Below are 17,233 nucleotides of genomic sequence, written 5' to 3' on the forward strand. Positions count from 1 at the left end.
GCAATGCAAGGTTAGAAAAATTACAGCCATTGCCTTCCACCCTGTCCCGTCACACCAGTCAGATGAACGGGACCAAACTTTCTGAATGTGCAATGTCAAATGGATGGCAATAGCAGAAAGTGGTGTATGTGGGCTGTAACACAGGTATAGGGAGTTCTCTGTGCACTGAAACCGGGAGAAATGTGGATCCTATACCAATTTGTGATGGGGTGGAAGGCAAGAGATTCCGGGAACCTTTTACCTATACATTGCAAAAGGTGAAACTCACAATGAAAGGTATATTATATTAGATTATATATTATATGCAATTTTTTTTTTTATTACATCACTTTGAAGCTAGAATAAGACTATGTTCACAAGTTGCAAAACCTGCTCTCTTGGCAGTAAAGAAGAAACGTCAAAAAAAGCAGGTTTTGCTGAGTTTTTGCCGTGTTTTTTGTCAGGGTACATTTGTCTCTTGTGAATGCTGATAAAGTTTAGTGCATAAAAAAAAATAACCTGATTCAACTTAATCAGGTTTTGGCACCAAAAACATGAAACCTGTGTTTTTTGCTGCATTTTTTTGCACTACCCATTGCTTTTTATGGGTGAAAAATGCTGAAAAAAAAAAAAAAAAAACGCTGACAGAAGTGACATGCTGCATTTTGCAAAAACACAGCTTTTTGATAAAACAGTCAGGAAAAAAAAACAAGATGTGTGCATGAGATTTCTGAAATAAAGATAAAAATCGCTCATCAGCACTGCCCCGCTGAATAACAGTGGTCCGTATTTTTTCACAAACAATAAGGTTATGTGAAGGAGCCCTACAAGTGATGCCCAAAATCTCATTCAATTGAAACAGCAGAAATGCAAATAAAGCCCTAGGGCAAGACCCGGAAAACTGTCATGTGTTTAAGGGGGTCTCCTGAATATTCCCAATTAAGGCATGTCAGAAAGTTCTGTTTCCAAAAAAAACTACACGCAGAGGTGTTTGGAAGCCAATTTCACCCCTTTCCCTTAATAAAGGGTCACATGCACCCTCGGGTAAAGTGAGCATGGATGATTATGGGAGGGGAATGGGGAATTGAGAAGTTATACTTGTCAGGCAAGTGATCGGCAGAGAACTACTGAAGGTGTATGGGACACACTAGCCCACAGTACGGATGTTGAGCCAAAACTTTGTTTTAACAGGGGATTCACAATGTAAAGTAATTTCGTGCCTCTAACTTCAAGTAGATCTCTGCCACTCTCTGGTGTAAGTTACCCTAAATCTCCCATGCAGCTGCTGGCACATGCCCACTTTGCTAAGCTTCTTCCACCTTTAAAAAAAAAAAGTGGCGTGGTTGACGTAAAAGAGCAAAACAACAAATATATATTTTATGGAGAAAACCAAAGCACAAAATTTGATTCAAGCCACAGAAGGTTGTCAAATCGTTTTAGATCCGACGTGCATCCTGTGATCTGATTACAGAGGAGGATCCCACCCGTGCCCCCATCACGTACACAGCTAGACCCTAGATCAGCTCCTTGTATTCTGGTCATGCTATTGTTCCATTATCGGTTTTTCTTCCAGCAAATGAGGTGTAAAGTCCAAGGTATGGAGCGGTTACAGGCAGAACCTGATGGTAGTGCTCTAATACTAATAATTAACAGCAAATGCATCACTGAAAGGAGGGAAGCTCCTTATTTCATAAGGCCGCAGGGCAGATTGCACACTTCAAAGGGGATATGTGTCTCGATGGCTGCGACCACCATAATCACATTAACTGAAAAGGGAAACTCTGGAGATCAAATGGGGTCCAAGCTGACTTACTACCCTTCCTGTGAATGGGTGATACGTTTCTTTACATGCAGCTTAATAAATTCAACGCATTTCAGGCCATCCCTAGTAAGCATTCACACATCCAATGTCCGATTCATTTGAACAGGATCGTTTTAGCAGCTAACCATTTGCACTGCTTGTAAATACACATTAAGGCCTCGTACACACTATATTTTAGTGTTTCTTAAATGCTTGGCGTGTGGATGTGATGGACATCAAATGTAACAGCTTGAACTAGTTCTTGATGGTCTGTGGAGGAGAGTATGGTAAAAATGCATGAAGAGACGCCATACAAAGTGCACTAAACCACCCCCCAAAAGGACACAAACTAAAACTCATGTGTAGTGTTTTAGCATAGACAAAAGTAACATATGGCCACAGCGGTTTCCGGAAAAAAAAAAAAAAAAAATGTCTCTTATGCCACATTGAAAATGCTAGTTACTTAAAAAGTTAAGAAAATAAATAAATAAAACACTAATTGCTGTAAAAAAATGCCACTAAGCATCTCCTAAATCCAGTTCACTTTAGGCTTGAATCCATAATGATTTCCTATGGTGCCACATTGTGGCCTAGTGGTGCAACAGTCACAAATGAGCTGAATTCTCTGCCGAAGACGTGAACGCAAATCGGCTGCAACGGTGAACAGTAGAAGTACAGGATTAAATGTGTCGCACAACAGCGAGTCGCTGGTCTGAACACTGCTGTCGGGCGACACCTCGCTGTGTAGTCTTGGCCCTAATGCAACATCCAGCTGCCACTGAGAATTAATGGACAGAAACCTTTTGTAATATGTAAGTGCTACTAACAGACAGATAGATCCCACTGGTGAAAGGCCCGATCACTCAGGATTCCCCAGCGTAAAGCAGAGGTTACAGTTATAGAAAATATTAACAGAGATAAAAAAAAAAAAAAGTAGTGACGATTCCAGGCCAAGTAGTATGAGAGCTAGAGACAGAGCGGTCCTGACAGAGGGACCTGCCCACACCCTGACACAGGAACACACTTCCTGCACCATATCACACTGATGTAGCTGGCCTACTGAGAATAGTAGCCAAGGCTAAGGTTCAGAGAGCGGAGACTTCTGAGAAGCCTTGTAGCACAGTGACAAGTCCCTGCTGCAGATGGCCAGCATTTCTCATCAGCCTGTAGTACGATGCGAGGACGTAAGCCTGCCATACATGCACCTGCTGGCCCCAGCACTAGTGAGCCCCGAGGCCATGTGCACTGCAGCACTCCAGCTGATGCCTCCCCAGTGCCCAGCGCTTACTATATGACAAGCATCACAGTGTGGAGAGGGCAGTCCATAATGCTACACAGTCTCTCACCTAGTATGCAGGAATATATGTAATATATGAGAATACAAAAACCTGATTGGTAGGGGCAATGGCCCAAATCTCAGAGGGCCCCAACCGGCTCAGTTCTTAACTAGTATTAGCTGTCTCATATTACCTAGAGCATACATATCAAACTCTGGCCTGTGGGGCGATTATCTTTGGCCCACGACACCAGAACCACCACACCTATGTGTGCCCATTATTCTGTATGGAGGACTGCGTGGGGCCCATTATACTGTATACTGGTTGGCCCGAGACTGTCCAAGTTTTTCATTTTGGCCCTCTGTGTGTTTGAGCTTGACATCCCTTAGCTAAAGGGACAGCTTAGCGCCCTGTTAGGCTAGAAGGCCCAGGGGACACTGTAAACCCTTCATCAACTATAGTTTCGCCCCTGGATAGGGGTTTAAACACTAGGAATCCTCAAGACGCAGAGATGTTAGTGCAACAAGTGGTCATTCTTCTGTACAGTCAGTTTCTCATGGACCAGAGGGGCCCATACAGCTATGACAGCAGTGACAACATCCATCTCTCCAGACCCCACCATAGCCAAATTCTGGACTAGAGAAAACGTTCACATGCTCACAATGAGCAGAGAGCGGCATCAGCAGACACACTTACATTCTGCCTGAACAAGAAGAGGATTGGGCATATGAATTCAATCTGCCCGACCCTTACATGGCAGACAGAAATTGTAGGGTTCAGCCGAATATAATCTAATTTGTATGGGAGCCCGGAGACCAGTTTAAACAGCAGCAACCGCATTAAGTCACCTACATGTACATTAGCCTCTGTGCCAGATCCATCACACTAGAGCTTTACCCATTGGATCCCACGGACTTGGAATAGTATCTACTATTATACTACTATTTTCTGAAGGGATGGGGGGAGAAGAGAGATCAGCAGCAAGGTTTATTCTTCCCCCATTCCCCCTACCATAAAGGAAAACCGAACAATAGAATCTACACTGTAGGCTGTAATTAACCCAATGTGAACAGAGCTCAACCACCAGACTTTGGAGTTTCTAATTGATCTGCCATAATACTCTGTCCTCAGAGCGCCCCTTTAATGACTGTATGATGCAACCTTGTAGTACACCCTGTTCCTCGGTCCCCCACCATTCAGGATCTCTGCTTGGTATCAGTCAGTGGGAACATCCACTCCATTCAGGAGGCCGCCATGCCCAACTATCACCAGGGCCATGTGTTAGTGGTTGGGCTGGATTCACACTGGTGTTGTGGCTTCTGCTATGATCAAGCACCCCATCACCATTATTAACAAAAAGAAGGTAAAAGTCACCATCAGATCTCTGCACTGAGGTGAGGAAACTTCCACTCATCTATATCACCACCTGGAGAAGCCGGGTGCCAGCCAGCAGCAGGCACATTACCCTACTGCACAGCCGCACCACCTGGGCACAGCAGCCACCAGGGCTGACAGGCGACAGACCCATGTGGAGGCTGAAATGGCGGCTACAGTGGTGATCACCCTGCGTTACCGGAGCAGATAAGTCAGGTCTGCCTGTGAGTGTGGTCATCAATTCTCCGGGGGCTGGCAGGAGGGGGTTGTCTGGGGGAGGGGGATGTCGGGGGACTGACAGGAGGGGTCGGGGGACTGACAGGAGGGGTTGTTGGGGGGGGGGGGCTTTCGACTGACAGGAGGAGTTGTCGGAGGCTCCGGCAGCACAGACTTGCGCCCATCACCAGTACTCACCAGGTTGAAGACCGTGTCCACCAGGTCCCTGGTGCTCACCTCCCCGACCTCCAGCAGTCCGCTCAGCACTGCGAACTTCATCCGGATGCCCCGGATCGGCACCCCCGGGCCTAAAGCCTTGGCCCCTCCGGGATCGGGGCCCTCTGCGGCTGATCGCTCTTCACCTGTTGTGTGCACCTGCCTCTCCTGGCTGGCCATGGCTGAGTGCAGGAACACACAGGGCCGCCGTGCCTTGCTGTCAGCTGGAGGAGATATCCGTGAGTACAGAAATCCTGCGTGGGCAGTGGGGGCACAGCTCCAGACCGGCACCGGGACTCCAACACCGGGAACTCCTCCTCCTGTCAGGTGCGCCGGGATCACCCCCTCCCTCCTCTCACTCACTGCAGCGTCCTAGGAAGTGGCCGCTGGTCTCCGCCTGCTCCGCCATGCTATTGGTGTCTGTCATTTCTGCCCCTGTCGCTATTGGCTGCCAGTCGCGGGTTTCTGGTAAGGCTGCCTTCTCATTGGTCTACCTTCTACTTACAGCGCTCTGATTGGCCAGTGCCGCAGCTTGCAGTCTCCTCCTGTCCGCAGGTAAGAGACAGCGCGCCATGGCAGCACAAGGGCAGGGCGAGCCGGTGAGTTCACCTAACACGTGGTGCACCGAGCCCTGGGCGGAGTCACTGTCCCGTTGACCACGTTGGTCCTGCAGGGCTACTGTAGTGGAAACTACTTTTGGACTCTTCATGATATACCATTACCCCAAGGCAGGGGTGTGCACATTTTTTTGAACCAATCGAAAGGGCCATAAAATTATAAAGGAGTACTTACATGACTACATCACCAGAACCAAGTTTTGCGTAACTGAAGATTTTGGAAGATTCTGCTTAGTTTCTGTTCCAACAAATAAGTGTGAACATATGCTAACTTACACTGAGTTTTTGGAGAATAAACTTGCCAAATACTCCTCATAATCACAAAAGTCTAATTTTTAGTATTTTTAAGTTTTAGCATGGTTATGAAGCACGTTATGTATTGCTTAATGTATACAAGATCAGAACCACCGTCAGTACATGAGTGCTGCCCAAGAACTACGGCAGTACATGAGTGCTGCCCAAGAACTACGGCAGTACATGAATACAGTGTCAGAACCACCGTCAGTATATGAACGCCGCTCCAAAATGACTGTCGCTGCATGAATGCAGCATCAGAACCATTGTCAGTACATGATTACAATGCTAGAACCACTGTCAGTACATAACTACAGCACCAATCTTAGTACAGGGATCAATTACAATGTCAGGTCAGCCCCATATACAATTGTATCGCATGAACCTACTACTCCCAGTATGTCCTTAACAATGGTAAAAAGATACTGGGAGTTGCCAGCCATCATCAGACTGCAGACCATAGAGCACTAATGAGACACAGGCAGTATCACAAATAAACATTTACACTCAGGTACATTATAGGTGACATCTGCTCTGATTCAAGTTGTTCCCATCCCTTTTGTCATTGTCTCCATGTAGTACAGACGTCATGATGAGATTTCATGCCCAGAGCTCGTCTCTCCAGACTTCCCTCTTCTCCGTTATCAGCAGCACTTCCCGACACGGTGCTCTTAAAAATAAAAATATCATTATAATGACCCATAAGTAAAAATATCTGCCATGCTAATCCCCTGAATAAATAATTGCTCCTCACTGTGTTTCCTACACAAAATATCCTACCCACGCTGCCCTTCTGCATAGTATTCCCTCTCTCACACACACTGCCCCTCTGCAAAATATCCCCACACACTCCCCCTCTGCAAAATTATTATTATTTATTATTATGGCACCATTTATTCCATGGCGCTTTACAGGTGAAATATCCCCCACACCGCCCCTCTGCAAAATATCCCCCCACGGTGCCCCTATGCAAAATATCCCCCCACACGGCCCTCTGCAAAATATCCCCCTATACCGCCCCTCTGCAAAATATCCCCCCACACTTCCTCTCTGCAAAATATCCCCCCATACCGCCCCTCTGCAAAATATCCCCCACGCTGCCCCTCTGCAAAATATCCCCCCACACTGCCCCTCTGCAAAATATACCCCCACACTGCCCCTCTGCAAAATATCCCTCCACACTGCCTTTTTGTAAAATACCCCCCCAAACTGCCCCTCTGCAAAATATCACCCCGTCAGAAAGAAGCAAATACATTTGAATACAGGAAAAAGGGAGCGGCATCTCTCAGACAGTTCTCTGTGGGCCGTAGAAAATCCTTTGGTGGGCCGCATGTTGTATTAGCTTGCCTCAAGGCTTCCACCACTTTTCTGTTGTCAAAATGTCGCAAATTAGGTGTCTCTATGAACCAGAAAGTGAGACCTCCACTAGCCATTATTTCCTAAATGAGGAGCGTGCGTGCCATCATTTGTGACTGTTCAGACCTGGGTAGAGGCAGTAACACAGTACATCCCCATAGTACTCCATGCATTGCTGTAGCCTGGATGGTGTGGATAAGCTCTGTGACTGCGGGACAGTCTGCTCCTGTCCTCTATTTTCTGATTGTACTATTGAGTCAGTGATGTTATACGATAGATACATACAGTGCTGCTCACCATTATTGGCACCCTTTAATTTTTTTCAGACTGTACAATATCTTCAAAAATAAATGGAAATGTACCAAAGTTATATCTTCAGGATTTTTTAATTAGTGGTACAAAGTAAGGCTGTGTGCCGACGATGCGTTTTTAATGCGTTTCTGCAGCGTTTTTGCAGCTGCGGAAACACATTAAAAACGCATGGTAGAAGGGCAGCAATGTTCCCCAATGATAATCCGCATGTGCTGTGCACATGCTGCGGAAATTTCCGCTGCGGATTATCATTGCGGAAAAAAACGCAGCACTACCAATTATTTTGCGGAAATGCTGCGTTTTCGCCGCCATTGACTTGCATTAGAACGCGCAAATACCGCAAGACTGTATCTGTACTTGCGTAATTGGCGCTTTCTAATGTGCGGATGGTACCTGGGTGTAGAGGAGAGGAGAGTCTCATCCACACCCAGGTACCATTAAAAAATCTGTAAAAAAAGAATAAAATAAAAAATAAATGTATATTTACCTTCCGGCGGCCCGCGCTGCGCTCTTACTTGCTTCCCGGCACTTCACAGTGGATTGAAGGACCTGCGCTGTCGTCAGAGTCATGTGACGGGTCACACGACACTGACGTCGGCAGGTCTTTCAATTCACCGCTGCCGGGACCGAGCGAAACAAGCCAGCGCGGGCCATCGGAGGGTAAGTATATATTTATTTTTTTATTTTTAACCACTCTCTCGGTCACACTATATAAATCCATGCCGTTTTCATGGATTTATATAGTGTGACCTAGTTGTCAAGCACTTTCTAAGTGATGCTAATCGCTTGGAAAGCGCTTGTCAATCCGCATGCGGAAATGTCAGTGAATAACGCTCCATTTCCGCATGTCCCTGGCAGGAAAACGCATGTACAATCTGCATGCGTTTTTTTCTGCCAGGGAGATGCAGAAACGCTCAGGAAAAAAATCCTGAGCATTTCTGCATCGTGAGCACATTGCCTAAGGCTGTGTGCCCACGTAGCATTTTTCAAGCGTATATGCTGCGGAATTTCCGCAGCGTAAACGCTTGAAAAACGCATGTATATCCGCACCCCATGGTCCCCAATGGGATTCCGCAAGTTCTATGCACATGCTGCGGATTTTTCCGCAGCGTTTATGCCGCGTTCAAAAATCCGCAGTATGTCATTCAATTTTGCGTTTCCGCAAGCGGAATTGCCTTTGTCCAATGCATAAAAAACGCAAGGCAATTCCGCATGTGGAAAACGCATGATAAACGCGCGAAAAATGCGCGATAAACGCGTGCGGAATTCCGCATGCGTTTTTCCGGGAGAGGACTTGCATTTATGCAGCAGAAATTTTCTGCTTCATAAATGCAACGTGGGCACATAGCCTAATACAACAATAAAACATTGTTTTTCAACTTCCATGTTGCAATTTCAAAGAAAAAACAGCATGTGCAGCAATAAAGGCACCCCTAATTAATACTTGGTTGCACACCCTTTGGCATTGCTGACAGCCTCCAAACATTTCTTGTAGCTATCTATAAGCTTCTTGCACTTCTCAGATGGAATTTTCTCCATCTCTTTCTTTGCAGTTTGTTCAAGCGCTTGACTGTAGGGTTCTTTTTCCCAATGGCAGATTTCAGCTCACCCCAAAGATTTTCAATGGGATTGAGCTCAGGACTCATTGCTGGCCATTTTAAAACATTCCATTTTTTTCTTTTTCAACCATTCCTGTGTACTTTTGGATGCGTGCTTTGGGTTATTGTCTTGAAGATCATGAGTCCTCCAGCAACTCAAACTGAGTTTTCTTACACTGGGTAGGACATTTTGCTCTAAAATCTCTTGATAATTCTCTGATTTCATGATTCCTGTGATAGATCAAGGCCTCCAGTACCAGACGCAGCAAAGCAGCCCCATGGCATTATGGATCCTCCACCATGCTTTACTGTTGGTAAGGTGTTCTTTTCTTTGTAAGCTTCATTGTGCCGTCTGTAAACAAACTGTTCCTTTGCATTGCCAAAAAGCTCTTTTTGTTTCATCTGTTCACAGAACATTTTCCCAGAAGGATTATGGTTTATCAATGTACTCTTTGGCAAAGATCAGTTGTACCTTTTTATGTATTTTCTTCAGCAAAGGTTTCTTCCTTGGCCTTTGCCCATAAAGCTCTGCTTGCTTTAGTATGCGGCGTATGGTACTTGTTGAAACCATGACCCCAGACTGTTCCAGGTTGGCCTTCAGGTCTTTGGATGTTTGACGTGGTGTTTTTTCCACCATTCACACCAACATTCGAGTCAATTATCCTCTTTCCCCCACGCCCAGGGAGGTTCTTGACAGTTCCATGCTTGACAAACGTCTTAATAGCATTGCGCACTATTGAACCTGGGATACCAAGGTCATTGGAGATGGCCTTATACCCTTTGTAAGTCTTGTGTTTGCTAATAATAGCAGTTCTGATGTCCCCAGACAGCTCCTTTGTCTTCATTGTGACAAAGGAATCGGGCCTACCATATGGCTTTTTAAAACACTAAAGCCATCATTCATTGCGTAATTCATGTCACATGGGCACTGACAATTAATTACAGGAAAATTTCTTTTGTGATTTTCCACAGTTGAGTCAAAATGTGTATCCATACTAAATTAATGTAAAGGGTGCCAATAGCAGTGACACACCAAGCTTTAGGTTTTTCTATTTTTCCCTCCCATTGTTTTTGGTTTTAAATTATTGTTTATCATTTGCTCTTTTGTAGTGAACACGAGTGCTTTATACAAAAAAAACTGTTTCACTTGATTCATTTTTTTCAGGAGATATTCTACATTATGTTCTTAAGCTTCATGGGAGCCAATAGCGATGACCAGGACTGTAGATAGATAGAAAATCCAAAATAGTAAAAAAGTAAAGATCCTTTACAGCTACATTTCAGTTCTCTCTATGGAGCTTTTCTCAAGCATTGCTAGTGAAAGGCTCCATAGAGATTGCAATAAATTGTATTGACGAAATATCTTGTCTGTGGTTGTTCCAGAATATAGTTTCCATGTAGTTGTCTGGACACATAATTACATTTGTATACATGTGTTTTGGAATGCAGCGTATTGATACATGTCCCTGCAGAAAGTGTGAAATACGTCCTGTACTATAACATCAGATTGCACAAGTTATTGCTGCAGGTCTGTCACTTCTATGCAGACAGGGCCGCTCCTGCCATGAGGAGAGATGAGCATCTCACCCCAGGCGGCAGTCTGAGCTGTCAGTCTGAGCTGTCTGACAGGGTGGCGATATGCTGCTGCTTTCCTGTCAGACAGGCGCTCCATACTGACCAGCAGGCAGCAGCCAGTCGCAGCATATCAGACGGGAGTAACGATCACGAGGCCAGGACAGAGAGGACCCCCGGTGCCAGCACTATTCCTAGCTAAATGAGCGACCTTGGACACACAACCAGTTCAAAACTATTGACAAGCCGAGAGCCACTGATTCGCTGCCCCGCAATACCTGTATACACTACCAGGCTACCAAACCCAGCAGCGGCAGCTGAAGTCCGCATCCCATCCCAAGTGGCTCAGACATGTCACTGCATTGCACGGCTTTCAATAGGTGATGGAGGGGGAAGGAGCTGCCCATTGTAGGAATGTACACTGTGTGCAGAATTATTAGGCAAGTTGTATTTTAGAGGATTATTTTTATTATTAATCAACAACTATGTTCTCAGTCAACCCAAAAAAAAAGACTCATAAAAATCCAAGCTTAATATTTTTGGAAGTTGGAGTGTTTTTTTTTTTTTAGATTTGGCTATTTTAGGAGGATATCTGTTTGTGCAGGTAACTATTACTGTGCAGAATTATTAGGCAACTTAATAAAAACCAAATATAATCCCATATCACTTGTTTATTTTCACCAGGTAAACCAATATCAGTGCACAAAATTTTGAAATAAACATTTCTGACATGCAAAAACAAAAAAAATAGTGATCAATATAGCCACCTTTCTTTATGATGACACTCAGCAGCCTTCCATCCATAGATTCTATCAGTTGCTTGATCTGTTTTCGATCAACATTGCATGCAGCAGTCACCACAGCCTCCCAGACACTGTTCCGAGAGGTGTACTGTTTTCCCTCCCTGTAGATCTCACATTTTATGATGGACCACAGGCTCTCTATGGGGTTCAGATCTGGTGAACAAGGGGGCCATGTCATTATTGTTTAGACCTTTACTGGCCAGCCACGCTGTGGAGTAGTTGGATGCATGTGATGGAGCATTGTCCTGCCTGAAAATCATGTTTTTCTTGAACGATACCGATTTTTTCCTGTACCCCTGCTTGAAGACGTTGTCTTCCAGAAACTGGCAGTAGGTCTGGGAGTTGAGCTTCACTCCATCCTCAACCCGAAAAGGTCCCACAAGTTCATCTTTGATGATACCAGCCCATACCAGTACCCCACCTCCACCTTGCTGGCGTCTGAGTCGGAGCGGAGCTCTCTACCCTTTACTGATCCAGCCTCTGGCCCATCAAGAGTCACTCTCATTTTATAAAACCTTTGAAAAATCAGTCTTAAGATATTTCTTGGCCCATTCTTGACGTTTTATCTTATGTTTCTTGTTTAAAGGTGGTCGTTTTTCAGCCTTCCTTACCTTGGCCATGTCCCTGAGTATTGCACACCTTGTGCTTTTTGATACTCCAGTAACGTTGCAGCTCTGAAATATGGCAAAACTGGTGGCGAATGGCATCTTGGCAGATTCACGCTTGATTTTCCTCAATACATGGGCAGTTATTTTGCACCTCTTTTGGCCAACACGCTTCTTGCGACCCTGTTGGCTTTTTGCCATGAAACGCTTGATTGTTCGGTGATCACGCTTCAAAAATTTGGAAATTTCAAGACTGCTGCATCCCTCTGCAAGACATCTCACAATTTTGGACTTTTCAGAGCCCGTCAAATCTGACGATTGCCGATGTTGCCGAATAATTAAGCACACCTTATATAGGGTGTTGATGTCATTAGTCAACACCCCTCCTCATTACAGAGATGCACATCACCAGATTTATTTAATTGGTAGTTGGCTCTCAAGCATATTCAGCCTGGAGTAGGACAACATGTATAAAAAGTATCATGTGATCAAAATACTCATTTGCCTAATAATTCTGCACACAGTGTAGATAGGTGATTGGAATGGTATACTATATGGGAGCTATAGAGTTGGACGTTATACTGTATGGGGGCCATAGAGTGAGATATTATACTGTATAGGGGCTCACAGACATGGGCAATATACTGTATGGGGCCCTAGAGTGGGACCTTATACTGTGTGGGGGCTACAGAGGGATAATACTACTATATTGGGGCTAGAATGTAGGGCATTATACTGTGTAGGGGACTGAATTGGAGTCTTTATTACTGTATTTCTGACAGAATTGGGAACATTAACACTATATAGGGGACAACATTACCGTGTTGGGGACAGATACTACAGGTCTATTGTAGCTGACTTGCGGCATTAAAGAGGTTGTCCACTAGTTTATCATCGATGGCCTATCCTTGGGATTTCTGATCGGTCGAGACCCGGCACTCCTGACGATCAACTTTTTTTTCGCGTGCGGCGCCCGGAAATGTTCAATTACAGAGCTTCTCTGTCTTCTGATAGTGGCCGCAGAAGGGTACTGCACATCCGCCTCGTATTGAAATCAATAGGAAGCGGATGTGCAATACCCTGTCCGCGGCTACTATCAGAAGACGGAACAGCTCCGCAATTAAGCAGTTGCGGCCGCCGACACCTAGAACAGCTGATCGGCGTTGTCAGACCTCGACCGATCAGAAATTGATGACCTATCCTAATGATAGGCCATCAATGATAAAGTAGTGGACAACCTCTTGAAATGATGGACTGACTGCTTAAAATGCACAGAATGACTGTTCAAACCAAGTACAGGCGCTCGGGGCATCATGGCGGGGCCAATCATTTATATACATTTTCCCACCTGCTTGCTTTTCATCTATCTCTGCCCTTCTCTGGCTGTATGAAGCCAGAGCTGTCAGTCAAAGAAGAGGAAGAAGGGGAGGAGGAGTGAGGTTGGAATTGAGGGAAAACAAGCAGGTGGCAAGGTTTTTGCCAGCTAATCTGAGAGAATCATAGTGTAGGGGCAGAGATACAGCCATGTGTCACTTACTGGACTGCTTGCTGTAGTTTTTATAAATTCACTATTTTATCAGCAGGAGATTATCACTAGAGAACTAATGAACCTTCTGCTATGCAGTCCTTTTTGTTCATGAGTTCTGTATTACCCCACTCCACCACTGATTCAGACTTTCTGCCTATGCACAGTGTGCATAGTATATACAGCTCCACTGTGCTATTGCTAGTTTAACGTTGTAAACTGGGACGCTGTGAACGTCTCTCCTTGATTCACAGCTGGAGGGGCTGCCCTTCAGTAGTGGAATCCTCCCTGATTTCTTCTCAGCTGTGATACAGTTTGCCCTCTGCTGTCTGAGACAGTGCCAAGAGGGCACTAGATGTGTCTTCTGTGGCTCCTTGTTGCTTGCCTCCTTAGCAGTTTTGGCTCTCCTTCAATCAGATATTTAGGTGACGGTCATCAAAATATTAAGAGTCCCAGTATATGGTGTGCGGCTTTACACTAGCAACAGCAGAGGGGAGCTGGATTAGACCTAAAGCTAGATTCATACATCTGTTATGTTACCATCCGAAACAAAGTGACCAATTTTTCTCAGGTGTCACCCAGTTGCATCAGCTTTTTTCTCATCCCTTTTTTCACTGTAGCAGTCAGACACCTGAAGTATTTTTATCCACTGATTCTTAACAATTTATCAGTTAACGAATGAAACTCAGATGGAACTCTGAAGTATAAAGTCTGTCTTCCTAATTTCATCCATTGCTCAAGGATGCCCAATGGCCGAGTCTGATCCACAAAACTGATGAAAACAGGACAGGCTTTGAATCTCAAGGACCCGAGACATGGACCTGTTTTTAAAACTGACGTAGTGTGGTTGGAAACTGTATGGGTCAGTGTACTGTCTGCCTGATGCTTTATACGAATGTGTGAATGTAGCCTTAGGAAGATGCAAACAGCAGGATGAACAGGAGTTTTCAAACAAAACAGCTTAACATTTTACATTAAGAATATTTAGCTTTTTCTTTATTTTTCACTGCTGGGCAAGATTATGCTAAAAAAAAGTGTAGGTACTATTTAACCCCTTAACGACCGCCAATACGTTTTTTATTTTTTTTACAACAGTTTTTAAGAGACCTGACGCCTCATGCCCCCAATCCTGCTGAGCCCCACATTGTGTCTAAACCGCTGTTAGTGTCCACAACTTTGGCATTACTGTATCAGGAAGAGCCTACTTAAAGGAGTTGTTCACTACTAGGACAACCCCTTCTTAAATTAAATGTTCACCTCCTATAAAATAAAAAAGCTTATACTCGCCTCCGTTTCAGCGGTGTCATCACTCGCGGTCCCGGGGCTGTTCCCACCTTTGGACAAACAGAACATGAAGAGGAAGCCAGGGCTACAGCTGATCTCTGACCTCCTCTTCATGTTCAGTTTGTCCGAAGATGGGGACAGTGACGCCAGCGCTGATTGAGAGCCGGGCACCACGTGTCATTCCACCGCATCACAACCTCCGGGACCGCGAGTGTCGACACCTCTGGAACGGAGCCGGCACTGAAGGTGAGTATAGGCTTTTTTATTTTATCGGGGCTGAACATTTAGTTTAAGAACGGGTTGTCCAAGTAGTGGGCAAGCCCTTTAACAATTGTTGGAACGTGTGTCTCCAAAAGGACAAGATGGACACAATGTATGGACCCAAAGCTGGCATGTTTGCAAGTCTCATTCTACAGCATCCATTGCATGCCTGTTTCTGGAAAAGATCTGTGGAGTCAAAATATTTACTGCACTGTAGATTAAATTATCAAAGGGTCTGATTTCCAAAATGGTATCACATTTGAGGATTTTTTTGCTGTTCTGGCAACTTAGGGTGTCTCACATGTCGCCAACTAAATATTCCAGCAAATTATTACGTATAGCATAAGTGAAATGGCACGCCTTTCTTCTGTGCCCTGCTGTGTAGCCAAACAGTAGTTTCTGATGACATATTGTTAGAATCTATGTTGTCTTACTATCGGCCATCTTGTTGTGGTTTGCTGGCTTCTAGTCTTTTCCTCTGGTGCTGGTTGTCTTGGTCACGTGATCTCTTCACTCTTTATTACTCAGCACCTGTCTCCCATTCCCCGCTGGACATCAGTGTTGTTACGCTTGTGCTCTGGCTAAGTTGCCTTGTTAAGTTCTTTGGGCTTTGGACAATTGATATCCTGGGACTTCTTGTTCCACCAGTTTTGTTCCCTTTAATCTTCATTTCTGCAACTAACTTTTCTGTTAGGAGGTCTCCTGTTTTTGCTCCCAGTCCTTAGATCTTTTAGGGACCCCTTTCACCTTCCTTCAGGTCTTCGTTTGAGTTCAACGCAGGAGTTTCGGTGGGGCTATTCACAAGAAATAGGGCACCCACCCCAGCATAGGGTTAAGCTGAGTCTCAGTGCAGGAACAGCTTTTCCCTCATATTCCTTAGTTCTAAGTTGCAGATCATAACAGTATGTCCAGCCCCGTTTGAAAAAAAAAAAAATGTTTTGGTTTTTTTTCTTCTCCTCTCCTTTTTCTGGACTTTCTTCAGTATGAGTACGATCCAGGAGCTTGCTCAATGCTTGCAAGGGTTGACTCTGGAGGTTGCCGGTCTTCAGCAGTACGTGAGTAAATACCCTGCAAACGCTATGAAGAACGTAAGGTAGGATTACCTGAGTGTTTCTCGGGGAAACAACAGGATTTTTTTTCATTTAAAAATGCTTGTTTGTTGTATTTTCGGCTCAGACCTAGATCTTCTGGGAGTGAACTACAGCGTGTAGGGATTATTATGTCTCTATTGCGTAAAGAACCTAAAATCTGGGCTTTTACCTTGTCTCCTGGTCATTGTTTGAGGTCTCTAGAGGCATTTTTTGATGCCATGGGTTTTCTGTATGATGATCCTGATCAGGTTACATCAGCTGAGGCAGAGCTCAGACGTCTCAAACAGAGTTCACTTGATGCTGAGAGTTATTGCACCCTGTCCAGACGATGGTCTGCAGAGGTCAAGTGGAACGACCCTGCACTCAAGTTTCAGTTTCTGGAAGGCTTGAGTGAAAGGGTTAAAGATTTGCTCATTGCATTCCCTGCACCTGATACTCTGCAAGTTGCCATGCAGTTAGCTATCCGTGCGGATAGAAGGTTGAGGGCCAGACAGAGTGAGGAGAAGTTTCCTGTATTGCTGCATTCTGTTTCTCACGATATTCCTGCCTACACTGTGAAACCTATGCAGGTGGGGGCAATGTCATCCCGTTCCAAGGAGAGGGACAGGAGGTTCTCTGAGGGACTTTGCTTGTATTGCTTTAAGACTGATCATTTTTTAAAGCAATGTGAGGTTCGCTTAAGGAAAGAAAAAAAAATGGTCAGTAGAAATAACACTCCCGTTCGCATTGTGTTTTTACGTTCTGCTGGGGTGTTTTTTCCTGTTAATACCACCTGTCAGGGTCGTTTGAGTTTCAGGTTATGGTGGATTGTGGTTCTGCACTTAATTTGATTGATCAACAATTTCTTGAAAAGTATAAGTTTGATTCTGAACCTTCATTTTCCTGTGGTGGCGATTGATAATACTGCCCTGGAGCATGGGAGCATTCTTCGAAAGGTCGCTGGGTTTCCGCTTACTATGAATATGGAACATCAGGAGCAGATTGACTTATTTGTACTTGCTAAGTTGCCTTCCCTGGTCGTCCTGGGGTTGCCCTGGTTAAAAGTGCATAAT

At 44.8% G+C, this 17,233-nt stretch overlaps 1 protein-coding gene across 3 annotated transcripts in view; it reads right to left on the reverse strand.

Moving 5' to 3' along the window:
• Window positions 1–5,277, reverse strand: part of LRBA (LPS responsive beige-like anchor protein) — a 646,348-nt gene extending 641,071 nt beyond the window's left edge. For all 3 annotated transcript variants that reach the window (XM_073642521.1, XM_073642520.1, XM_073642519.1), the window contains exon 1: window positions 4,846–5,277. In XM_073642521.1, the coding sequence (XP_073498622.1) occupies window positions 4,846–5,043 (198 nt within the window). In that variant the 5' untranslated portion in view covers window positions 5,044–5,277. The remainder of the gene's footprint in view (window positions 1–4,845) is intronic.
• Between the last annotated feature and the right edge of the window lie 11,956 nt (window positions 5,278–17,233).

This window comes from Phyllobates terribilis, unplaced genomic scaffold (assembly GCF_046119375.1).
Source record: "Phyllobates terribilis strain yellow unplaced genomic scaffold, ASM4611937v1 Scaffold_1__5_contigs__length_1240528914, whole genome shotgun sequence".
NCBI lineage: Eukaryota > Metazoa > Chordata > Amphibia > Anura > Dendrobatidae > Phyllobates > Phyllobates terribilis.